General features: G+C 46.5%; 1 protein-coding gene across 20 annotated transcripts in view; it reads right to left on the reverse strand.

Moving 5' to 3' along the window:
- Positions 1-23,845, reverse strand: part of FBRSL1 (fibrosin like 1) — a 530,544-nt gene extending 506,699 nt beyond the window's left edge. For all 20 annotated transcript variants that reach the window (XM_065692104.1, XM_065692101.1, XM_065692096.1 and 17 more), the window contains exon 1: positions 23,507-23,845. In XM_065692104.1, coding sequence (XP_065548176.1) covers positions 23,507-23,800 — 294 coding nt within the window. In that variant the 5' untranslated portion in view covers positions 23,801-23,845. The remainder of the gene's footprint in view (positions 1-23,506) is intronic.
- Positions 23,846-26,411: the final 2,566 nt, after the last annotated feature.

The following is a 26,411-nucleotide window of genomic DNA, read 5'->3' on the forward strand; positions in this document are numbered from 1 at the left end:
TCAATCCTTCAGGGGCAAGAGCACCAGTTTTCAGAACAGGCAGCAACGTTCAAAGCCTGTTCTGCTGTTTACTCACATTTGCCTGCATCCCTGCTGCTTGATGCTCCTTCCTGCCAAAGAAGGTTTTAGATGACCGGGGAGAACCAGATTGGGAAAGAACGGACAAGTGGCACACACGTACAGCCAGCAAATAAGCCAGCAACAACCTACAGGACTGAGGCAAAAAAAACAACTGGAGAAAGATATAAAGAGGGGGTAGGAAGGTGACAACTTTTAATAAATAACTGTAGGCTTTCGGACAAATTATTTTTCCCTTGGACTCCACAAGGTCACCTCTCCAATATATGTCCCTCGGGGTCCCGTTTCCTTTCTAGTCCAATAAAGCCACAGCGGTGAAGAAAATCGGTTCAATGTCTATGTATTTTTGCCATGCCTTTTTGGTGTGTGTGCACGACAACCTTTATTCCTTCTCCTCTAGCGAGCTGTTTTCTCTATGCACACATGAAAGCAACTTAAAATAAACCAAACTAAAATTGATCATCCATCCTTCCCACTAACCATTGCACCAGACCCTGCGCACGCAGTCAGACTTGCCGACTCAAGCGAACAGACCTGGACTTGCTGAAGCGTGCCTGACCCCCACCCAGAAGGCAGAGGACCACACCAGAAGACAGGCAGGCAGACAGAAGCACCGGCTGTCCCGAGGGCTTCACGCACCACGTGCGTGTGCACACTGCAATTCTGTTGTGTCAAGCCTCCAGCTGACTTGCACACTGTGCAGACATTATCCCCCCGCAAACAATGGCGCTCATTCTCCCGCCTGTTCCCACCAGGCAGCAGAACACCGTGTGTCCTGCTGAACCCAGGGAACACAGACGCCAGCCCGGGATAACGTTACCCGCTCGCACAAAGCCTGGCTCACTGCTCAGCCCAAGCCCGTTAAGGGAGCTGCAGCCCGGCCCTGCATCTCCACACCCTTCGGAGGGAGAAAAGCAGCGGAACGAGTTCAGCAGCCAGAGAAGCCCAGGCAGGGGTGGCAACAAGAGAGAAGTGCCAGAAATGAGAGAAAAGAAGATTCTGCACTAAAATAAGGCCTCAGTTTTACACCTGAACTTGCCCAAAGTCAGGGATGTGGGGACCTGAATCAACAAGGAAGTAAATTTACTGTCAATTATTTAAAGACCGCACACCTATAGGACTATCGCACTGAAGATAACCTAAAGCGATACACCTATGTCAACTGCTCCTCTCACCCCTGCAGTACAGCACTGCAGTCCTAACTGCTGTTCTGAGGAGTGCATGGTTTTAAAACACAACCTGAAACCTGAGGTTTAGTTCCTTTCTATAGCTGCTGCAACAGCAATAGGAGGGCCAGGCCCGTGCACCCCCAGCTCACCCGCACAGCACCATTCACTCCTGATTTCTCAGGCACAAACTTCTCTATGGCCAAATGCCAATAAATCAGGACACGTAGCGAGAGGGCTGACCAAGTGAAACCTAGCACTAAGCCACATGCTAAAGACAGATCTGCTGTCCACAGCCCGGCCCAAGGGACAGCGGCTGAAGGATGACCTGCTCACCAACCCATTCCCTGGCTCACCAGACCTCATAGCAGGCACCATGCCACCCCTGGGAGGGCTGGCCAGGAGCTTCCTTGGAGCTCAAGCCCATGGGGATCAGATCCACTTCTGCTTTTAGCCTGGAGCCTTGAATGTTTTATTCGGGCTCCCTTCTGCTCCTTGGCAGTAAGAGCAATGGCCAGCAGAAACCAGACCAGAGCCAGCTCTCATCATACAACCAATCTCAGGATGAAGGAGGTGGTGGTGGGGGGACTAAGCATGGCTAGTTCTCTATTCTTTCAACATTTACTGTAATTCACCTCACTGTCCTTCAGTTTCAGCCATGGAGGTACATACACCCCCCAGCATACCCACCCCACCTCTGAAGCCCCCCTGGACCCCCCCGGCAGCACAGCACATGCCTCCAGCCATGGGGACAGCAATGGTGGGGAGGCAGCAGCAGATGGAGGAAGTGCAGCCCTGCCATTTCCTGCAGCTCGCTTATCTGCACCATGCAGCTGCAAACCCCTGGCCAGGGCACGGCTCTATGGCATTACTGACCCCACACAACAGCAGGGCTCTGCCTGGCCACCCCAATGCAGGGGAGGCAGGACTGCAGCTCCTGCAAGCCAGCCAGGGAATCCCAGTCACAGTTACGCTGCGTGTTCTCCAGTTCTCAAGAGACTGAGCTGCTCAGGCAATGCAAGCCCAGATGGGTCTGCCCATGCTGAAGGGGTGATGACTGGCCCTGGCTGGTCAGCTCTGGAGAGAGCCTGGAGCAGCGTCACAAGCAATTAATGTGATTTAGGAATTCCTCCGCCCTGCACCAAAGTCCCACTAAAAGGAAGGCAAGAGAGAAATTAAATTAGAAGAAAAAATAAGAAGAAAGAAAAAGGCAAAATACACCCTGCAGGCAGCTCCCGCGGCAGCCACCGGTGGGGAAGGAAAGACAGAATCAATCCCCTTTGTCAAGTGAAGCTTATAACTCACAGGGCATCCCAACTCGCTTGACAAGGGGGATAAATCTGTACTCGGGAGGAAATTGAGCTCTTTCCACTATAGATCTGATACAGATTGCATAATGAGGTGCTTCCTTGCCCACACCACCACAAACACAAGCTGCCTGCATGCAGAAAAATAAGTATATATAGTTTCCTTTAAAAATCCACCACCCATTTCACCTCCCCCTCACTTCACGCAGTGAAAACAGCTTCTGTCCAACTGTCACGTGAGATTTAAGCAGAAATGACAAGAAAGGCAGCTTTGTGCGAGTCTCCCTGCAATTTCCCCATCTATGATGTCCATGGAAAGCAAAGAGAGAAGGAGAATTCAACAACAAACAGAGAATTAATAAAATGACCAGTAACAAATACTGCATGTATACACCCCACACACTGACCCAGGGACCAACCACCACTGCCTGCTCTGCTATAGCTGGGCACTCTGCTGCTTTTTCTTGTGATTTATTAAAAAGGTATCAGCAGAACAATAGGAATGAGGTCCCAAAGGAATATTTTCTCCCTGGTGCTCCTCTGCCATTGCCAGTTTCCCTCTTTAGACAGTGCTCTAGAGAAAGTGCCCTAGCCCTGACTCAGCACTGATTTGACGCAAACATGGTAATATGTGGATGCAATTTCCCCCCACCCCCCTCTTAATACAGGGACTTGTGAGGGATGCAGAGCTGCCCCGGCAGCAACTATTACAGTACCTACATGCGTAACTCTCCTGGTTATTCCAGCTACAATCTCAGTACTATGGCCCTCTGCTCTTTTTAAAATAGCCTTTCATGCAGCTGACAAAACTATAATTTGCTCATTTCCCAAGATCTAAGGCTTGTGCTAGCACAAGCTCTCCTATGCATAGTTAACCCACATCGTGGGTTAAGTGGTGCACTAGTTTTAATTCTGGGGAAGCAAACTGCTCACAATCTCGATGATAAGCATTATGCAATTTGGGGAGGTTTGGGGTTGGGTGCTTTGGGGTTTTCAATTATGACTTTTCCTTTTATTTCTACTTCTGATCCACCACTGAAAAGCTTTCCAGGACATCTGTCTCCAGCAGCCCAGTGTTAGTAACAAGTCCCCTAAGCAGGTATGAAAAACCTTTGAGATTTTCTGGCTCAAAACCACAAGGGAACAATCCATGGCACAACAAAATGATGGAGCTGTGTTTGCGGAAGGGGCTGGGAATGAAGAACACCACAGATACACATCCAGGAATAGGATTCATCTTTCCCCTCATGGATGATTAAAAATCAATTTTGGATCTTGTCACCAAAAAGCAGTGGCACCACTGGAGAGAAGTGAAGAGACATCTCCAGCTATCGGTTACAACATCATACCCCAAGGCTGCCAAAACAATTGCCCCCTCCAAAATTCTTCAGCACCCGCACAAACACACTTCCCCCCTCTAATATTTACACAAAATCCAGACGATCTGGGGAGGGGGGAAGTGGATCCTGTGTGTGCACAGCAGGGTTTGTACTGCTCTTGGCAGACCTCCGCAAGATGAGACGCAGAAATCCCAAGGGCAGCATGCGCAGGAAGGAATCTGCTCTGGGCAGCTCTGCTCTCACGTGCTTCAGCAGTCCCGGCCACATCAGCAGGCAATGCCAAAGCTGTGCACGCCTGGGAGAAAGGATGAATTCACAAGCATTTTACAGAACCAAGGAGAGGCAGGAAACAGTGGGGAAAATGTGATCATTGAGAGCAACCTCTTGCATTGCTATGCTTCTGTCTGCACTTTCCAACTGATTAAGCCAAAGGATTGCAGTGGCGGGGGGGGAATTTCACAAGCTAAATCCTGAGAATGTAGAAGGCGGCAGGGGAGGAGAGAACAGCGACAGCCGAAGGATGTTCAGCAGTGAAAGATGCTTTTCAGTGCTAGTCATAGAAATTCACAGTTACTAAACAGGTGGAGAGAAGGCTCTTAACAGGAACAGCTGAAAGACTGATTTGAGAATGAGAAAGAGATCACTTTTACAGAGTGAAAAACTCTACCCCACATAGCTATCTGTGGCTGGTGGAATACACTGGATTTCTTGCCTTTATCACCACAAACAACAGCCTGTTTGTAATGTAAAGCTGTGAGTTACACAGCCAGTACCAGTGCCTGTTCCTTTATACTTCATCTCCCAACTTTATCATAAACAAACACACATCTTATGGCTGCCTGTAAATTTCGTCTTCAAACTCTTCAGAACAAAACACTATGTACTTTAATCTTAATGTACTTCCTATCAAAAAGATCCTGCATGCCGGGTTTACAACTACTATGCAGTACAAGTACGGGAGATGAGTTATTCTTCTTTTACAGAAGAAACAGAGGGACTGAGATTAAATAACTCATCTAGACAGGGGGGGGAAAAGGACATGCCCCAATTTTCAACTCTCATTTTTGCAGCCCCCACCCCAAGCTGTGCTCAAAGTCCTTTGGAGGGGCTCTTGAGCAGCTACTGCAGAGGAAATATCTGCAAAGAAAAAAAGTCACACTGTTTAATACAGCTTACACACTGATGCTCAATCAGCAGGACATGAAAAGCCTCACAAGTTGAAAGAGCTCAGAGAACTCAAACTAGGTGCTTGTGCACCTGTAATTATATGAACAGTATGTTGCATGCAAGGCCAGGAGACTTCACAGGTGCGGCACTGTTCAAAAAATCAATGTACAGTGCCATGAGAGGCCAGTCCCAAAAGAACAGGCAAAGGAACAAACATGAGTTTACAAGAAAACTGAGACAGGTCCAACTATTGTAAGTACATGAAAGAAAAAACACCTGTGCTCATGTATGGATTTACACACAGGCACACTTTAGCTAGTATATGGTGAGTATATGATGCAAAAGAAGAAACTCCTTCAGCTACCAGTGAAGTTGGGTGACAACTGCTTCCTTCGAACCCACCTTCTAATGTACAAACTTATTATCAGCTTAAGATGAAGCTGACACAAGAAAATAAATATATAGACCCCTTAAAGTACTTCTCAACCTACAATCTTTATTCTGTGAGAGCAGCAGAAGACTGCCGAATGCTCCATGAGGCTTTGTTTCACAGACCCTTGTAAAGGTTACATTTATAAAACCCTCTACCTTCATCAGAAAAGGAAACGCTTAAGCAGTTTACATTTGCATAGCAAGAAACTTGAATACAGAATAGCTAATTTATTTGCTATGATGTTGCGAGATACTGTTTTATTAGCTTAATTTGTCTTTAGCAGCCCTGGAGACCAAGGTAACTACAGCTGAGTTGCTGGAGCCTGTACGGGAAAAAAAATGGCTTTTGAGAAAGTATCTTGTTATTCTTGCACTTGCAAACTGTTGTTTGCTTTTTAAAAAGGACTTGCTTATTTGAAGCAAATGAAGCTTTTAAAGAGCTAGCTGGCTGTTGGCAAATATTTTAGACCATTTCTCCACTTCAAAGACTGTTCATATCACAGATTCTACAAAGTCCACAGCACGCCAAATTGACACAAATCCCCGACAGAAACAGAGCTTATATTTAACCTACTAACAAATTTCAGCTACCTGAATAATTAATATCCTTCAAATTCAGACCTCACTTGGCTCTCTAGCTGCACAGTGTTAAATCCAGTGTCATTTGTTCATTTTTAGACCACCAGTGAAGATTAAGATCAGACAGCAGACATGGAAACTTGGCACCAGTGAAGACAAAGTTTTGACACTGGCTTCAGGGAAGCAGGATCTCACCCTTGGTCACTCCATGCTGCTTCAGTTTATTTTTCCTTCTTTCCTCCGGCTCTTTTTTATTTTCTCCTTTCACAGCTCTTCTGAAACACACTGCAGCTCCAGAGAGTTCCCAGCCCTCAAACAATGCGTTCTCAAACTATACAGCTGAGAACACCAACACAAATGAAATCTGGGCTGCAGCTTCTACAGAGCTGGGGTCACTTTATAGCGTCCTGACAGATATTAAAAGGAAAAAAAGAAAGAAGAAAAGGCTACAATAAAAGTGAGCCATCTTGTTTCCTTCGAGTGCAAAAAAGCTTTCAGGGTGAAGAAATACAAAGCAGCTAATGGTAATCAGTTACACAGAAAGCATCATCCGTGCATTTTGCTTCTAAGGAGCACCAAGCTTATGAGACCAAAACGCAACATCAGATGTACGTGAAATCCTGCACCTAATCTGCAAACCAGTTACCATGACTGCACATGCAAATTGGGCAGATAAAAGCCAGTCAGAGGAATAATTGGCTATTTGGAGGTACAAAACGACTAATCTATCACAGCCACCACATAAGTGTTTTCTCCCTCTGCTTCATAATTGCACCACTTAATTCTCCAAGTCCAACTTACTATTTTGGGTGCAATATGGTACAGTAAGTACTGCAACAAAGTGAGAAGCAGAAAAAATTAGGTTCCATCCAGAGCTCCACCACAAGTACAGACTTAAATCTGCACCCTGCAATTCCCAGAGGGAAGTCAAGGGACAAAACACATAGCCATTCCCAGCAGTCTTGAACAAATTGTTATAGGAACTAGATCTGCTGAAGAAGCCTTAGAAGCCACCAGTGTTGAAAGCTCCAGCATGGGTTGCAGTGCTGCTTTGTGTCACCAATGCTGCTCTTGAGCCCAGCTATCTGCCAGGACAGGTATTCTCTCCTAAACAGAGCACCTTCAGCAAACAGCCTTCAGCACTGGTTTCTGATGTTATTCCAACAGCACTTTCTAAAACTCACAACTTTGCAGAACTCCCACGTTTTCCTGCCTAGCAAAAATTCAGCACAAGTATAAAACCCCATCACCATTTAGACTTTCAGTAACTACAACCAGCTCCATCAGAGATCCTCACACTAAGGCAGGAGTAAAGCATTAGTCATCTTTCCCCTCATTCAGGAGGCAATGGAAATCAGTGACAAATGATTTCTGTTCCTTGCAAACACAAAGACTAGCTAGCTTCAACTCCAATACCACTTTTATCTCCTAAGATACCAGCTATTTTCCTGTTGGAAGTATTGATGATTTTCTTTTAATGCTGCCTTTGTGGGATATGAAATTAAATCAACTAAGGCAGAACTATACAAGAACATAAGAGGTAAAGCAGAACAAGTCCCTCTAAAACCTCACACTCAAATGCTTAGACTTCTAGGACTCCATGCCAGCAAGCTTTCTACTAAACACTTGAATTAAGCAGGAAAGTTAAAACCTTGAATATTCTCTCTTCTAGGAACAGAGCACATGGATCAGTTGCTAGTAATTATTTGCTTTCCCTGTGCTTCAGGCATTCCCATCTGTGGAATGGGCCTAATATCTCCATCAGTCTAGACATACATTTTAGTCCTACACAGGAGTCAATATACCACTGTCATCTCATTTCTTATCTTCAGAGACTTACAACAAATCTTCATCCTCTGTTCATGTTTTCAGCCTAAAATACTAACCTTAAAGCATACACAAGTGAATCACCTGCACAAAGCTGTACCTGTTCAAACCAAACCAACAAGGCAGGATGAAAAAGAACCTTTGTCCATGCGAAACTATAGGGGAAACCAAGGCCAAAAGACAGTCATGTGTCCAAGACTGCCCAACTATGAGATTACCAAGGGAAGCTTACAGGTTTCTTATCATTAAATTTCAAGTATTGTCTTCTAGGAGCTGGGAGTCTGGGGTATAACCAACTGCGCCTTCTCCTGTAACTGGGGTCAAGAGAAGCCCTGGCTCCAGACAAGTTTCTCCCATGAATTTCTGGCAGAAGCTTTCCCATCTTCTCTCTCCTTGTGTTTTCTGATGAATCCATATGCACTGCTGGAGATGGGATTTGGCATGCATGCTCAGATGTAAAAACCCCCTGCCCAGATGTGCTAATCCCCTGTGGCAACCCACTTCACCACACATGACCTCCAATGGCATGATTTGACAAGGTCAATGACTACTGCGCCACAGAGGTTACTTATGCTCACTGAAGTCTCCAATACGCACACAAGAGGGTCCCTCCCCCTCTTTTAATGCAATTAAATGCTTTTTATTTAGAAATCTGCACAATTTGTGTGCCATTTTCTCACCCTCCCCACACAAACAGCTTCCACTAAAACTATTTCCTGCAGCAGAGCCAGTGCTTAGCCGGGCTCAAACACCGATTTTATCCTTCCAACACTTTCTTCAATCCCTCCGTGGGATTACAGCAGGGCAAATGACACTGATGAGAAGAGCTGCTTCTTCCCCTACTTGCTGAATTTAATATCCAGTAGAGACTTCTCCTTTATACAACACATGCACAGGATATAGTACAGAAAGAAAGACAGGAGGATAAAAAAAAAAAAAAAAAGGTTAAAAAGAAGGAATTCCTTGTGTGAACTGAGCTACAAATGCCATTTGCAGACTGAACTACTTTCAGCCTTCTGCCATCAAAAGGCTTAGATACCTCATCCACTCCAAGCACCCAACCAAGCACAAATAAAAGCTTGTCTCTTCTCTCTCCCTGTCACATTGAAACTAATCAGTGAAAACAAGGTAGAAACTGGGTTTTCAGAGCAATTAAATTGCAAGGGAGGTTTTTATCTTTCCAAGTAACCCCTTCTATCCTCAGCCACTCTCTGCTACTCCGTATATGACCACATCATCCTAACTTCACAAGCAAGACCAAAGTCATTCCATCACCACTTTACACCATCCACAGAACCCCTGACTTAGAAGATTACCTGAAACACAGGAAGAACATGCAGCTACAACCCTGCTACAAAGGCTCAGGCCGTATTTGAAGGGTTTCCTTAATCAATAAACATCTGCTTCATATCCTCCTCTCCCTGTGCCAGAAGGACATTTGCGTGGCTGTGCAGCGAGCCAGACCACGGAACCAGGGAATTAGTCTTCCTGGCAGCACAAACGCCAGCGCTGGCACAAGGGAGGTAATCAGGACAAGCAGCCAGGGCAGGAAAGGACCATCCCCTTCAGCAAAAACACATTCTTATGTCAGACTCGAGTGGCCACAGCCCCAGCTCCCTCTCTCCCTATTTCTGCAAGCGTGGGAACTACCAAGCAGCATGGAAGATCAAGCTGTTTAGCTTTGCAAAAGGGTGTCTGTCTAAACACAGAGCTATTTTCACAGCTTGTTTCTTCTCTCAGTAGCTTCCCCTCCCTTTAAAAACAAAGTAAAAACTGAATAAAGGGATTTGGACCCCATCAGCCACCATGTTCCTGTAAGCAGGTACCCAGCGAAGGCCATGGTGCTGTGCTGCAAGGGACTCCTAAATGGAAGGGTGCTAACGTTTTCTCTGGCAAACAAACCCCACAGAACAAAGACTGAATGACTCCATGGAACAAAAGGGAAAATAAGGTCAAACAAAACAAGAAAAGGAAAAAGAAAACGAAACAAGAAGCAGTGAGATGAGAGAGATATGACAGATACAAACACAGACCAAAGGCCCCAAGAGGCTACGTGTTAGCTCTGAAGCCGAGCACATGGAAAAAGAGAAGAATTTACTTCTTCCTCAACTGGAATGTTTGCATAATTGTCACTTTCAATTTTACATAATTCCCTTTCCTACACATTTGTTTCATGTCTAGGCCACCATGCATGAAATAAATCCCTGTATCAGAGCATGGCCTGTCTGTGTGACATAGCACTAAGGAGATTGGGTTTCCCATTTATTCCTGTGTTACATTCCAAGAAGGTGTGAACAATGCTTCATCAGACTTAAAATAATATCGACAGAACAGATATCTGCCCGGATGTGTTTGCTTGGGCAGATGTTTCTAACACCATAAAGCTCAATAAGTAAGGCATCACTGAAGCACTGATTAACTACCATCTCCCCCCTTCCCTCCATGGGGCATCCTGAACACAGGACAAGCACCACACCAGCCAATTCAGTCTGAAGTTTTAGGGTTGTTTCTTCCCCCACTCCCAATTAAAGTTACATGCATTCGCTTTGGGTATAAGTTCAATTTTCTTCACATTTAGTGCTGATACCCAGGTGTCCTATTAAAAAAGCTAAATTATAAGTCCAGATACTGAAATATCAACACTAATTAGGTCTTTTAAACACATTTTTAGATGCTGTTTAAAAAATTCCATTAAGAGTGGGGGCAAAGGATGAACTTCTAGCATTCAAAGGAACAGCTCTAAGTATCTAGGCACCCAAATTCTCATTCTTTATTTAAAAACACAGACAACCCATTTCAATTACCATAGCCTGAAGAGAACACAACACTATTTCTTTCTTCAGGAAGAACAAAATAGAAAACAGAAAAATTAAATGCTGTTAAACACTGATGATATTTAAAGTTCATTCAGCTTTAAAGCTTGACAGGGTATTATTAGAACTAGAAAGTCTAAAAAAAAAAAAAAAAAAACCTCTTATTTCTGTAGTCATTGCAAAGGTTTTACCTTATAATTCAGCTGCAGCCCGAATTCTGACCTTCTTGAAAGGTACCTGAAGCTCCCAGAAAGAGACATTTGAATTATTCTAGTTTGGCAGCTGTCTGGGAAGCGTCAGCACTGAGATGTCAATTCAGTGGTCAGGAAAACCTCCAGCCTATTTCTGCTCCTTCATCAGCATCAGGAATACTTTGCAAGACACCAGCATTTACTCTTTGAAAAGGCTGCATCACCATGAAGACACAAAGCCTGCTGATTTATTTTCTTTCCCATGCTTTTTCACTTCCAGCCCTGCTTCCAGAAGCACTCTGGTTAACCTGCAGTGCTGCAAGCTGTTACTCTCCCCAGAGCATCTCTCTACCACTGGGGGAAACACCCATCTCACATCACTTTCTGCTCCTGGCATCAGAAAAGCCAGTCTTACCCCATGATTAACCCCTTCCCAGCCCCAAAATTGGTACAAGGATGTTCCAGTGAAATTGGTAAAATAAGCCGCACTTTGCATCTTCCCCTCCCAGGTCTGCATTCTTATTGGCATGCTGTTCATGTCTGGGTTTACACTTAAGGCACAGACTCATTATTCCTACAGTATTCAGCAGAGACTCAGTGAATAATCACATTTTGCTTATGTTCTGAACATCACAAAGGTAATACTAGGAAAAACACCAGCGACTTCATCTGCTAAACATTTATAAACAGGGAATGGGAATTTTAGCACACAGATGCACTAAAGGAGAGAGATGTAAAAGAACAAGAAGAATTAATCTGTTGCTTGAGACAAAAATCTATCCCATCCCCCCCCCTTCTCTGTAGCTGCTCCTTTTTGCTCAGGTAAGCGCAGTGAAACAGTGACAATTCACCTATTGGTAATTAACAGAAAACCAGAATTATAGAGAAATCAAACCAAGAAATACCGCAAATGAAGGCACGCTTTATTTACTTGCGGGAAACACCACCAGAAGCTGCCTATTTACTAGCCCTAATGCTGAAGCACACTCCATATTACAGCATCTCACCACACTCACAAGACCACCCCAGGAGCAGAGGACAGGCACACCAGAGAAGCAGATGTCCACCCAACCCAAGCAGTCACAGCAAGGGACAGCAGGACCTCTCTGGCTCCTGGCCCCATGGCAGCACAGCCCACCAGCAGCCTCCTGACAGCTTCTGCTGCCTGTTTCCATCCAGCCCAGATCTGGCATTTCCTGAAAGCCAGACTCAGCTGAACCTTGAAGCCAGTGTATGAGCTTACCAGTGTTATTTCAGTGACTCCACATCGCTCACTTGCTTCCCAACAGTGATGGGTTTCTTGCACAAACTGGTTGCCTCTCAGTCCTGCCAGTGCAGTGCACAAACCTCTCATCTCCAAGCAACTGCAGTATGTGATGGCAGAAGAATTTCCCAATTGCTATGTAAGCGTTAAAAAGAAAGGACCCATCTTTCTGGCAACACACTCGAACCATGAAGTAAACCAAATAGCTTGATTGTGGATGACTTAACACAGATGAACACCAGCACTCTACATTCTGTTCTTTTTGAGGTCAAATTAATATCTTCACAAGTTGTAGTAACCTTACAAAGTTACAGAGAAGTATCACAAAACATTCCCCTGTTTGGCTATATACCCTTACATCAGAGACACACTGAAGACATGCAACCACGCATGTGTACCAGTGCAGACCACAGACATACCGCAAACAGCCATTTAGTAACAGTCGCAGCTAGCTGACCTTCAGACAGAAACTCAGTAACCCGATGATGATGACATTCCTGGCCCTGGATTATCTGCAGCATTTATTTTGGCAGCGGGATAGAAAATCCACTGGATATGTTTTGACCAGGAAGCAGTGATCAGGAAACCAAAGACCTCACTGCTGTCCAACAGGGAGGCTTTAACACCCTCCCCTGGAAACCCACACATCTGAGCAGCGCAGCACATTTCCATCATGAAGAGAAATAATTTTAAGATCTTAAAACTCAGTAGCATGCCTTGCCTCGAAGCTGCATCAGAAGAGCAGTACTTCCCTCGAGACCAGGAACTTCCTAAGGCCAGGGATGACAGCCTCCTGGGTGGAGGAAAACCAGGCAATACGCTCAGAGACTTCACGACCCCTCAGGACACCTCACGGCTGAAGCTAAGAAACCAGAGAGGCTCCGTCTGGAAACAGCTTGTGTAAACAGTTTGGTCTTTTAGAAAGGACTAACTTCAGATATAATTCCCGGGAACCTGTCAAGAAAACAAACTACGTATAGTTCCTGATCCAAGGTATCACCTGGGGGTTTACATTACTTTACATAGGCCCCCACTACAGCAGTTCATAACCTCTGTTTTGGAAATGGCACACCCTACACTCACCAAAACACAAGCTCATTTTCTAACTGAGGTAATCGGGTTTGATGTTAACAGGAGGCTCCAGACAACCTCCCAACCAACAGCTGCTAAAAAGATCATCTTTTCTCACAAAAAGCCTAAAACTTGTACAGATGACTTAGCAGCAATCATGGGAACATTCTTCTGATCGAGCCCTGCAAGCAGTTCTGCCTAGATGCAGATAGCAATTTTTTAAGTCACATACCCTATGTGACTTAGCGTCACCCAGCGATGTGGAAGAAGAGTCATGAGCTGTATGAAATCCAGTTACAGACCATGTGCAGCCCAGAGGCTCTCATTTCTCTTTCATTAACCCTCTTCCCAGTAGAAACAGCATTGGAAACGTCAGTGCCTGTATTGAAGTTATCTCAAAATGGTTCCCTCTACACAAGTTACATCGATCCCGCAGATGCAGCCATCTCCACAGCAATGGAAAGGATCTGAGAACACAGCTCAACTCCAAATTTCCATCTAGTACCTGGAGGGACAGCCCAAACCCACACAAGGGGAGCTGCCCAGAGAGCATTAATAGGCCTTGAATCCAGTTATCAGTTTGTTTGTTGTAATCAACAACATTACCATGTGCACATTATAATGAACATACAGACATCTGTGGAGCTTGATGGATGAGCTGATGGCAGGCAAGTTATAGAATCCATCTGGTTGAATAACCATTGTCATTTTCAGCTAAAAATCACATTAGCAAACTCACATCACAACTTGGTACTGTTTAGCTTCAAAGAAATAAAGGGCAGGAGGGTTCTGCATATCTTGCAACAAAACCTCTGTTGAGATATATGTCTGTTGTGCATCAGGAGGGTTTCATAGTACATGCATGAATGAGTGCTCTATGAGACACAAGATTATAATCCATAGCATCAGTAAAGACTGATGAAACCCAGGAGAACTGAAGAAGCCCTGAGTCAAACACCTGTACTTTAAGAGGAGATCGAGAACTAAGGCTTGGGAAAATCTCATGCTAAATTTACACTTGCAGCAGTACCGTAAGTGTAGCTCACTCGGCAGGGCACTGCACTGGTCAGTACATCTCACATGATGCTTACACACCACATGTGAACCTGAGCTGGGGCAGAGGGGACACATATCACTAGCGGTTCACACAGGAGATAACAACTTTGGCTTCAAGCTACCCAAGCGACAAATGAGGCCAAAAGGCACCAATGAATATACTTGCTCCCCGTCATAACATCCTGCAAGTGGCCAGGACCCATCACTGGAAGCATCCAACCATGGACAAGCACATCTCTATGCCATAACATGGCAAATACAGAACACTGCTGTGGCTCCTAAGCACGGACAGCACAAGCAGCTCTTTCATTCAAGGCTCTCCCATCACCTCCTTCACAAACACAGCATGCATTTCAAGTTACACATACCAGGGTTGAGAGACAGCTCCCTTGAGTCAGGGGGGTGACATGAGATTCCCCTAGCAGCAATTCCAGCCTCCCATCAGGTACCCAGCAATGGCACTGGCAACTGAGGCAACACAGGCAGGGACGAAAAGACTTGCCTGGAGCTCAGAGAGGAAACTTGTGGCAAAGTCAGAAAGAAAACCCCATTATCTCAACTTCCGGACCCCTCTGCTAACCACCAGACCACAAAACACTTTTATTGTAGGATAACATTTCAACAAATAGCTATTTTCTGTTAGCAGAAAACCCACTTTGCAGTTTTACTTAAAAAAAAATCCATTTTTACTCCAACTCTGCGGGATTGCAAGCCAGCCCTGTGACGCAGCATAAACAATTTCTGCCTCCTTTGCATGCCCCAGTTTTAAGTAATCCCCATAAAGGCAATTACTGAGCTTTGGACTGAAAAATAACTACCAAAAAAAGAGAGAGACGGCAAATTCTGTGCATCTTCATTTGCATACGGATTTCCTTCCTCCCCCTTTCTAAGGTTTTTGCCATGAGGTCTTTTATGTCTCTTTCAATAATCATATAATTATATGATTCCTAAAGTACACGCTGGCAACACTTCAGGGGATTTTAGTCATTACAGGTGACAAGACTTTTCTCTCATGTCTAATGCTCGCTAGGATTTCCTTCCACTTCATTCACAGATATGATGAAGAACTGAGTGACACCCAAAACCCTCTCCCAGACAGATTTTGGGGCAATCAGCCCTCTTCCCTCTCCATTACGGATACAGGGAAGCAGGCAGAACTGAACTGCAATGAACTTCAACCGGAACGAAGCATTTTTTCAATTAAGCAGCCCATCATTTTTCCCAGGCACCACGTCCAACTATTTTAATGGCTTTCACATTTTTTCTTTAATTTTACAATCCGAAAGAAATGCCAAGGTTCCATCAAGGACCAAGAACGCCATAATTCCATTTCTTCCAATGGCTGCAAGTTATTAACAAGCTGTCAAAACAGCATAATTATTTTATATCAAGTTTGACTGATTCCATAAACATCTCTTAGCTACATACTATCTAGAGCCTTGCTCCCCCTGAGTGCAAGTATGTGCTCAGGCTAAGTGGAGGAAAGAGGCTGCACGTCCTCTTTGACAGCAGTGCAAGAGACATTTATGAGCCACCAAAAAATCAACAGCAATAATACATTTACTAGCTGATGCACTAGATGTTATTGTAAAGTTCAAGACATATTTTACCTTAAAATTCTTTGGGGTTTTAGCTCCTCTGTACAAATAAGAGCTGGCAGAAAAGAAACTGCAGCCTCGCTAATCAACAGGAGGGGTTAAAGACATAAGCTCAGTGTCCATCAGCACACCACAGCCCACTGAACAGCCAGAAGCCCTAAATTATCATTTGGTTCCCAACTTGGGCTGCGTGCTTCCTCCTAACCTAAGCACCTCTGTGCTAAGTACAGGCTACATCAGGGACACCCTAGCATCAAAGTCAATCAATCTATATTTAAAACTGGAAAAAATACCCCAAACAATTATAGCTATATTTTTATGAAGCTAGAAAGAACATCTGTTGAGAAGATGATAATGCAATTATATCCAACTGCAAATACTATAGACTACAGGCACAAGTGCATCATATATATATATATTTTTTATATATATATATATACACATACACACACACATACTTTCTGAATGTGTCTCTATCACAGCCTGTTCCAAGCAGACCAAGGCAGGCTTTGGACAGAGGAGAGGAGCTTAAACACAGCTCCTTTACCCTGCTGACAGTGCCCAACAGTCCCCAAAATAGAGCATTTGACTTAAATTGCCATGTTTGTATGGCCCAACTATAGATAGCCGGCACAAGATTAAAAAAAGCTTTGCTCTGAGCACAAAGGGAGAGACAGGAATGGTGCCATAAGCTCATGTTTTGCAGCCAGCAGCACAGCGAAATAATTTTGATCCCTTCAATCCCCTTATCCATGCCAACCGCCGAACTTGCAGATGCAACTTTTGTTCAAGTTTAGTCCCTTTTGGGCTTGAAACAAGACACAGCTACAAAGGAAATACTCTCCCTTCATCTCAGATCATGGAAGGGCTATGTACAGAGCTGCCCCTGACTTCCCTTTCACCAGGTACTTCTGAACTGCAGACCCAGTCAGTCAGTACAAAATAATTAGGCTACGAAAATTTATATGCCTTTATTTGCCTGTCATTAGGGCCCAACACAGCTGCTGGCCTGGGCACAGGGTGGGAGAGCCCTGCAGCCGGTGCAGTTTGTACCTGCCCAGCTTTCACAATTGCTTGCACCAGAGGAACTGGACCAACAACTAAATACTGGCAGGTCTAGGCGGCTCGGAATCTGTTTAACCCTCTCCTCCATTTTAAACACTTTGGGTTAATAACTTAAAGGCTGATTCTCCTTTCAGCATCTGAGCAGTATCCTTAAGAGTCCATCCGTTTTGGAAAAGAGACTGTGTTTCAAGGAGATGGGGCAAAGCCAGTAGAACAGTGCTCCAACTCTTCTCTGTGGAGCACGGCTGCAGTGGTCACAGCCTCTGTTGCGCAGAACACAGCAGAGCCAAGAGATATTTAAACAGCAAGAGCCACTTCACCTACATAAAACTCTTTTATACCTTTACTGTGATAAACTGGAGGCATTAAAGTGCAGTGAATTGGAAATTGTTCCCACTTAGAGCTGGATGTTCACACACAACTGATACCAAGATGCACGTCCCACACACTGTATTTCAAATCTCCATTTAAAAAACCGATTGCATCAAGCAGGACACAGTGTTTCAGTTCTGCTGATACTGTTGGCTCTCAGCTACTTGCTGCAGCAACACCAAACTACGCAATGTTCCCCACAGCCTTTTAGCACCAGGATAAAGACCAGACATGAGGGAAGATGAAGCAATAAGCACATTTTGGTAGCACTCTCCCCAGTCAAGGTGCACACAGGTTTAGAATATAGAAGCCCACCAATCCTAGTTAAGCCCGATGCAGGGGGAGCCACCTGCAGTAGCAGTGTGAATTCCACAATTTACACCAAGAAACAGAAAGCAGGAGCATACCAAGAGAGGAAAAAAAGAGCCCATACCCCAAAGCCTTTCTATCAGTGTAACTGTCTCCAGCCCAGGTATCATATCTCCGTACCTCTATGACTTTAAACAGTTGTGTGATACATCAGCCCTTCTGCAGAGCAAGCAGGAATCTATCTGAGAATAAGTGAAATAACCAGGCTGATCTCGTCCTACCCGGCTCCCTTGGCCACTGATAGCATTTCCCAGACAATAACACTGTGATAGTCAGTCCCATTCTGCAAAATAATTGAGATAAATGATAAGAATTGCGCCATTTTATCATACCGAGAGGACAGTGAAGTTTTCAGTTCTTACTAGACAAAAAGTCAAATGCACTACTAGAAGTAAACATGAATTTGGATCCAATATCATTTATTATTTGAGTGAAGTGGAATACTAGTTTTATTTTATCCTTTTGATTAAAAGAATCTTACCTGCGCAATACAGAGCACCTTATGTTATCAAATATGATAGATTCCAGTTTTCAATTTACTATCATTTATCTTCTGAATTACTCTGTGCTGGTTGGTCCACTTGACATCTCAGCAAGCTTCATCTCATGTTCTACCCCAGATTTCAGGCTGCTGAAGAAAGGCAGAGCAGTTGTGCTACAGGAAACCATTTCGGAAGAATTAGTATGATACTAAAGAGGTCTTTCAAAACACCCAGACAGACAGTGTCAAGTGCAGGGCGAGCCAAAACTGAAACCTCAGGTGGGGATGAGGGTGACCCCTGACCTTAGCTGGGACTTCCACAGCCCAGCCTCAGCTAAGCAGCCTGTCTCCTCTCTCCGATACCTTCGCAGCCATGTTAGAACCCAGCAGATTTTATTGATGAGGTAGAAAACTCCAACAGAATAACAGGATCATTCCCCTTTGCTGCCCGTCACCCACTGCGTGCAAGGAGAGTTAGGCGCCCAGGGCACCTACCTCTCCTTAGTGCCTGGCCTAACCAAGCACATATTTCTGGCTTTCCAGAGCTCTGTTTTAGCTCTGCATTAACCACCTCTTGCTCCTTAACAACAACAATAAAAAAACCTTAAGTACCTGCTTTGGACAAGATGCAAAAAATCAACAGATAGGAGAACAAATCAATGGAGACTAACCAGCCTTAGGGAAAACCAAAAGGCATTTAGTGCCTTTACAGCATCATCCAGAAAATCATTAGCTTTCCTGAGGGTAAAAGCACCTTTTTAAAGGTATAACCAGCCATCAGAAACTTATTACACCATCACTTGACAATTAAGTAGAAGGTGAAAATACTTAAATATCTGGGAACCTGGTTTAAAACACGAAACTAGCTACGGAAAAAACTAAGCTGCAAAGTACATACGCAAAGATACAAGGATAAATGAGAAGTTACAAAGCTAGGTCAGTGGAACTAGAACAAAACCTTTGGAACAGGAAGCTGCAGTTAAATACACCGGTTTTCTTATCAATGAGAGATCAGAGCAACAGTAACTGCACAGGGTACAACACACATGTGAAAACAGCCTTATCAAGATAACAGCCAAAGAACTCAGGGATTCTGTCCAGAAGTCTACTGTCACCATCAGCTTTCTAAATTCTGCTACATTCAAGTGCAAACAGCAGAGGAGGGACTGGGGTTTAGCACCGCCAGACCTCTGGATAGGAACAAAGGTAAAAGTGGGTAAAGTGTTAATCTCCTCAGGGTTTGCGATCAGATGCAGCTGGGCCCTAACTCGGCTTGTAAGGGCAGCATCACCACTTCAACAGGACATGCATAAAGTCAGGATATGCCCTTCTCAGCTCAGGTATCTACTTCCAAACAACACCTTCCTCCCCACACATTTGCGAGTGGATTCTCCATTAAATTCTATAAATAAGTTAAACATTCCTAAAAAATCCATATGCACACACACCAAACCCATACACACACAGGCCAGGAGGGTTAAAATTTCTATACAGCATTCCAAAGCTTTGCTGGAATCGGTAAAAAACGGTAAACAACAGCCAAAAAGAAAACACAACCCCTTGTCTTTCCAACTACTTTGGGAGAACAATTGCTCTCAAAGATCGCATTCATTAACATTCTGATGAAGTTCCCTTTTAGCGCTGTTTTTCATACTTGAAAGGAACAGCTATGATCAGAGAGAGCCCTCAACTACCGACTCACTCATTTAGATTCTCTCCCTCTGATTCACCAATCACCTTCAAGAATAATTAGCAGCTTCGTCTGAACGTAATGAATATACACACATGCTCACATCTATACCATTCATTTTGGAAGGCAGTGAGAAATCCCCTGTTTCTCAGCTTGCCAGCTTTTCTGATCCCAGCACAGGAACCATCACCTCATGGTGTTCCAGCAGCTGCCAGTCCTGCTGATCACCTCAGGCCTGTAGGTCAGGGCAAACTAAGCTTCCAGGTTAACTCCAAAGTTGTGTTCGGTGGCTGGGTATTAAAAACCAACAGTACACACACCCCCAGCTGCTTGTAACCTGAGTTGGAGCCGGATTTATACAAGAAGATCCAGGGGAAGGAAGGGAAAGGGGAAGTTTGAACTTCTGCACAGAAGGAGGCTGCTGCTGCTTTGTCTGTGGGCTTTATTTAATCTTTTCCCTTAATTTAAAAAAATGCATATATATATATGCAACTCTGTCTTTATGTGAAAGATGGTAGGAGAGAGGATCCGTAAGTTAAGTCACAAGCGTCACTGAAACAAGACACAACAGTTTCAGGTGACAACTGCTAAAGGAAACACTGCCACATGAGTTAAATCAAAATCCAGAATGCTTAAAATTCACACCAAAGTGTCAAAGGAGATTGAATAAAGCCATCCCTCAGTATTAAATTTAAGTGCTCATACCCCCAGGTCAACAGAAAGGAAGAATGCTTATTTATTTATTCTTTAAAGAACCCTTTATTTCCAGGAACACCAGTGGTGAGAATTTCCTTCACTGGGGAAGGGGAATTCACAATATTTTGAGATCTAAGGAAAAACAAACAAAAAGCCACTATAACCGTCCCAAATGCTTCTACCATTAAGTTCTGCCTAACCACAGAGAAATCTGATTTCCAAGGGGAAGCCCAGAGCTTAGCTATCCTGCTATACGTAATCACAGACCACTGTAACGTCAAGAGACAAACCAACCTAAGAACACCACCACAAGAAAGGATCACAACTAATTACCACACATGCAACAAAAGCTCCTTTTAGGATTAGAAATAAAAGTCTTTCCTGTCCAGTACTGTCCCTAGGCTGCGTACTCTTATTCTTTCTCCCCCCTCATAAACATAGAAGGCTTCCATTCTCATTTATTTTCAATATATCATCACAGATTATTTTAAGTCCTTTTAAAAAACACACACTGAAATACAAACCTCCAAAGCAGAAGAATCCCACTTGCTGCAGTCAAGTTCCTAAGAACACAGCCCCATACCATGCAAGATGACCTTGCCATTCCAGCCATTTAAATGGGCATATATTGCTTTAAAGTAGTTTTGCCTTAACAATCCCCTTGCCCTGCTGCTGCATCAAACCTGCCAAACATCACTTATGGTTAAACACAGTGCTGCATGGAAAAATCCATGTAACACAGAGTATTTTCTCCTTTTTACCGTTACTGGTATTTACAAAGCGCACACTATCATTAGGGACCATTCAAGAACCTCTGAGACAACACATCTCCTAGTTCAGCACCTGAAACAGGTGGAATTCTGCTCACACTATTCCCCCTCTGAGATGCCAGCTACTATCCAAGATGCCAAGGTGCACACAGTCTCTTGGTGCTGGTGAATAGAGTAGTTACCAATTAATTTTACTTGGTACTTTAGTATTTTGTGAATCTGAGAGGAGACACTTTTGTAAAAACTTTCAGTTATTTATTTATTTTTCAGAAAAACCAGAAGTGCTCCCACAGACAGATGTACTTTAGGGGGGCAGAAGTTTAAGGTCACCTTCTATCCTTGTGCGCCCTGTTATCAAGGTTATGGTTTGGTTGATTTGATAACAAGGCTTATCCCATTTGAAAAGCCCAGAGTTTTCCATGTCAGCCCTGGAGGGACTGCACTATCATTTGAATTCTATTTCCTGATAATGTGCTCATCGTGCTAGAAAATTTCTACAGGAAGATGAATTTTACTTTCTCCACTGACAGCTCAGCAGAGACTCAAGGGTTTAATTGGACCTACCTGCTGATGCATATTTGACTAAGAGCACAGCATACCCAAAAAAGAAAAAGAAGATACAGACAGGTCCATAGCTTGTTTTAAAGGCACACAAATTACTCTCTCATTATCAGCAGTTGGTTTTCCTCTTGGGACAACACCCCAAAAATGCTACTGTGAAAGGCCAAAGAATAACCATCACCAAGCTCACACAAATCATCTTCCCACCCCAGTACCTGCACACCTAGTGCTGCTCGGGGACTGCCAGGCTAAAGGTCCCTCCTGAGCAGGAGCACAGGATCTCCAAGCAAAGGTTTCATCACCCTGGCACCAGGTTAGGTGACCAAGGCCTCTGCTGACACCTCCATGAGAGCACAGGGACCATCCCTGGGACTTTGAGAAGTTCATTCCATGAGCAAAACAGTTGGTTCCATGGCACCAGATCCCAGAGGCCTGCATGCAGGAGGGGTGGGCTGAGGAGATACAAAGCTCATGGACAAAATGAGATCTCAAAGCCTGAGCCAAAGATGCTGGAGATCCCAAGGCAAACCTGAGAGTATTCATCAGCCTGCACAGAAGCCTGCACTGGAACACTGGTTAATAGACACACAAGTGGCAGGAAACCTGAAGCAAGGAAAGCACCCAAAACTTTGCCCACGTTCCTACCACTGCATGCCAAAGAAAGTGGGCAAAAGCACCAGAACTGCTTATATTTACTGGGAATCCAAGTTACTGCACCCATCAAGCAACTTGTTGGGTGCCTTCTCTCAACAACTTCTTCCCCTCATAAGCGACCAAAACGAAAATCCAAAGCCAAAGTCTTGGTTTGTCAATGCCCCTCTGAAAATATTAAATTTCCTGCTCTGCTTAACTTAGCTCAGACAAGGCAGGCAGTATTTGCTCAGCAAATATTGTTTGTAATAAGTTAGACAAGCAATATTTTTTTGCCAGCCTATTAACATCAGAAAAATATGTACAGTCAACAAGAGATGAAGAATTTGTTCAATTACTTCAAAAATGGGAATTACAACCAAGGGATTATTATCCATTTAAACATCTCTTTTCCACAAAATGTCAAACACTAGCCATTCGCTCACAATCTCCGGAGACAGATAAAGTAACATTTTGGCAAAGCAAAGACAAACTCCTCGAACCGGGGGTGGGGGGGAAGGAAGGAGGGTGGGAGGGGGAAGCTCCACCATTCACAACAACACCGGACCATCCCAACACGCCAGGAATATTTTGCAGCCCTTCGCCAACCAATTAAAACCCCAAACAAACATTTGACTTGCCCTAAGTGATCGCTAACACCCGCCGGAGCCGGGAGAAGGAGGGAGGGGTGAGCAGGGAAGGAAGAAGGGGAAGAAGGGAGGTGGGGGGCAGCAAGCTGCCAGCGGGGCTGCGAGCACCCGGGCTGCCTCGCCACCCTGCCGACCGCAGCCCGAGATCGCTCCGGGCTGACACCAGGATTAATGCACGTTAATTGCTATTTGCAAAATTCAGCAGCCTGAAAGCGCCGCGCTTTCTATATTTTATTGTTATTATTTTCTTTCTCGTTTTTTTCCTTCCATCCCCCCCCGCCCCAGCCCCCGCCCCGCAGGAGGTCAGAGCCTCCCGGTCCCCTCCGCTCTTACCTCCAGGGCTTCCAGGGTGTTGAAGCTGGCTATGGCGAAGCCATCGATCAGGTCCTCTTCCTGGGAGCTGGACTCGCGGCGGCGGCGGCGCGGGGGCCGTGCGGCGCGGGCGGCGGGCGGCGGGCCCCGCGGGGCGGTGCAGTTCTGGCCGCCGTTCTCCTTGCCGGGGCTCGGCTCCTTCTCGGAGCCCGAGGAAGGGCTCTGGTTCCGCGGGTCGCGGGCCGCCGCCTCCCGCCGCCGCACGCGGTCCCGCTGCGACCTCGACCTCCGGCTCTGCCGGATTTTCCCATCCATCGCCGAAAGCAGCAGCGAATTAAAAATGATATTTAAAAATAATAATTAAAAAAATAAGAAAATAAAGAAGGCCGGGCGCGCGGGGTGGGGGGGAGTGGGGGGGTGGCACGGAAGGGGGGGGGGGGTTGAAGAGAAAAGTCGCCCCCTTCAACTCACCGCTTCCCCTCTCCAAACCCCGGAGCCCTTCAAAAATAATAATTAAAAAAGGGGAAAAAAATAATAATCAAACAACAACAAAAATCCTGCTGTTCAGACCCTCGGATCCAGGGCGATGATAATCCACAGAGCAAGGCTGGGTGGCGGTGGGGCGAGCGGCACACACACACACAAAAAATATTAAATCCACGGAATGACCTTGACAAATTTCCACCCCCCGCCCCCCCCCCCACCCCCCAAAAAAAGCAGAGACGGGAAGAGGAGGGGAGGGAAAAAAAAAAAAAAAGGAAAAATAAAAAAAAAAAAGAGGGGGGGAAGATCTATCTGGATCAGGACGAGGACACCTCGGCTTCACTCGGCGCGGAAGAGAGAGGCAGATCCAGGAGGCTCGACCCAGCTCGGGATAATCCAGGCGCGGCGCCCCCTCCCCGGGGGCAGCGCCGCTCCGGGGCCCCGCTCCGGCCGCCGCACACCGCGGCGGGGGGGCCGCCGCCGCCGCCGCGCTCGCCGCCCAACTTTCTTGCCGCGGAGCGAGCGAGACAATCCCTGGGCAGCCCCCGCCGCCGCCCGCCGCCGCCGCCCGCCGCCGCCGACCCCTCCTCGCCGGGCGCCGCCGGCGGCTCGCAGCCCCCCGCGGCGCCCCCGCGGCCGCCGCCCGCTGCCGGATGGCGCTCGCCCGCCCGCCCCAGCCCGGCCGCCCGCGGCGCGGCGCAGCCCCGGCCCCCAGAAGCCGCTCAGTCGGCGCTGCCCGGATGCCGCCCCATTCTCCCCGAGCTGGGACGCGGCGCTAGCACCGCCCGGCCGGCCGCGCATGAGCAGGGCTGCCAGCTGCGCGTCATTCCCCGGCGCAGGCCCGGCCGTGCCCCCGGCCCCCCCCCTCTTCTTCCTCCTCCTCCTTCCCGCCCCGCCGCCGCTTCCCCCCCTCGCCTCGGCGGGGAGGGGGGCACAGGGAGGCCCCGGGCCCGCCCTCGCCCCGCCGCCGGGGAAAGTTTCCCCCCGGCCCGGCTGCCGCTGCTGCGCCCTGCCCGGCTGCTGCCGCCTCACGGGGCCGGTGGGGTCCCGGGAAATGGCGGGGGGCTGGCCGGGGTCGGGGGCCAAGGGAAGGGGACAGGGGGCGAGCTGAGGACAAGGGATGAGCTCGGGTGGGCTGGGGATTAAGGGATCAAGCGAAGTGAGGGACAGGCTGGGGGTCAGAGGAGGAGCCGGGGTGAGGAGCGACCCGAGGGATGGGTTGGGGGTTAAGCGATGAGCTGAGGGATGGGGGACAGGCTGAGGCATGGGCTGAGGGTTGAGGACAACCGGGAGGCACAGGGGGGGCTGAGAGAGATGGGAGGAGCTGAGGGATGAGCCAGGGAGCAACCTGGGAGTCAAGGGACGAGTTAGGGGACGATGGTGGTGAGGGCGCAGCGGCAGAGGAGCTGGGCATCCAGAGGAGCTGGGCATCCAGAGCAGCAGGTGGGACATGGAGCCGCACCACAGGGCCAAGGGTGAAGGCTGGGGTCACAGAAACGGCGGCAGGAGAGCCGTCTGTCCTTTAGCCCTGCTCCCCATCCGTCCACCTTGATGAGGCTTCAGTCTCTGCAGTGCCTGAAGTTCAGGCGTTCCCATCTTGTTTCCCTGCTGTTTCGGGCCCTCTCTCCAGGATGACCTCTCCCGAGGCTTGGTCCCTGGACACTTCACGGGAAGGGGGATTGCTTAGTGGGAGCTGTGCAATGCCCAGCCCCAGGGAGACCACTGAGGAAGGTGTGTGGGGTTCAGGGCTCCTGCACAGAGCACTGGCTGCCTCACATATCGCAATGGTAGCAGGACCTAATCCTCCTTGTTATCATCTTTTATTGCGCCCAGTCAGATACTACCGCACGTTACCATTGCTCTTGCATACTCCCTTCCTTGTGTGTGGCTGGCTTTGCTCCATTTGACAGTCTTGGCTTCATTCCTTATGTCTTTAGCTGCTTTTGCCTTCCCCAGGGGGTAGCCGCCAGTCTGGATGTGAGAGGAGCTAGAAGGATGGTGTGAAATAAAACCTGAAGAAGTCCACCGAGCTTCATAAATAAGTAGGGGAAAAATCCATCAAGGAGATTCAGTGTTCATGGGAGCTGTGGAAGTAAGGGAAGCCAAAAAGTGTCTCTTGCCGCCTACTCCCAGTTATGTTCCAGTTCAGTCACCACCAGGGATGGTGACTTCCTCAGGCCAGTGTCCCCCACGGTAGCAGGCTGGTAGGTGGGTGTGTAACACAGCCGTCAAAGGCTTTAATGGGAGAAATGCAATGCCTACCTTTCGTCCCTTTTCCTACCTTCCTGATCTAACTGTAGTAACAGAGCAGTCAAAAATCAGCCTTCTTCACCTGGTCCCAACAGACACAGTTAGAAAGATGTCTGGTGTCTGGCAACACCTTTGCCCTACCTTACTTAAACAAGAGCTAAAAGTATCATCCTTTTAAAATGCAGCATAGAAA

The sequence above is a fragment of the Lathamus discolor genome, chromosome 12, assembly GCF_037157495.1.
Source record: "Lathamus discolor isolate bLatDis1 chromosome 12, bLatDis1.hap1, whole genome shotgun sequence".
NCBI classification, from domain to species: Eukaryota; Metazoa; Chordata; class Aves; order Psittaciformes; family Psittacidae; genus Lathamus; species Lathamus discolor.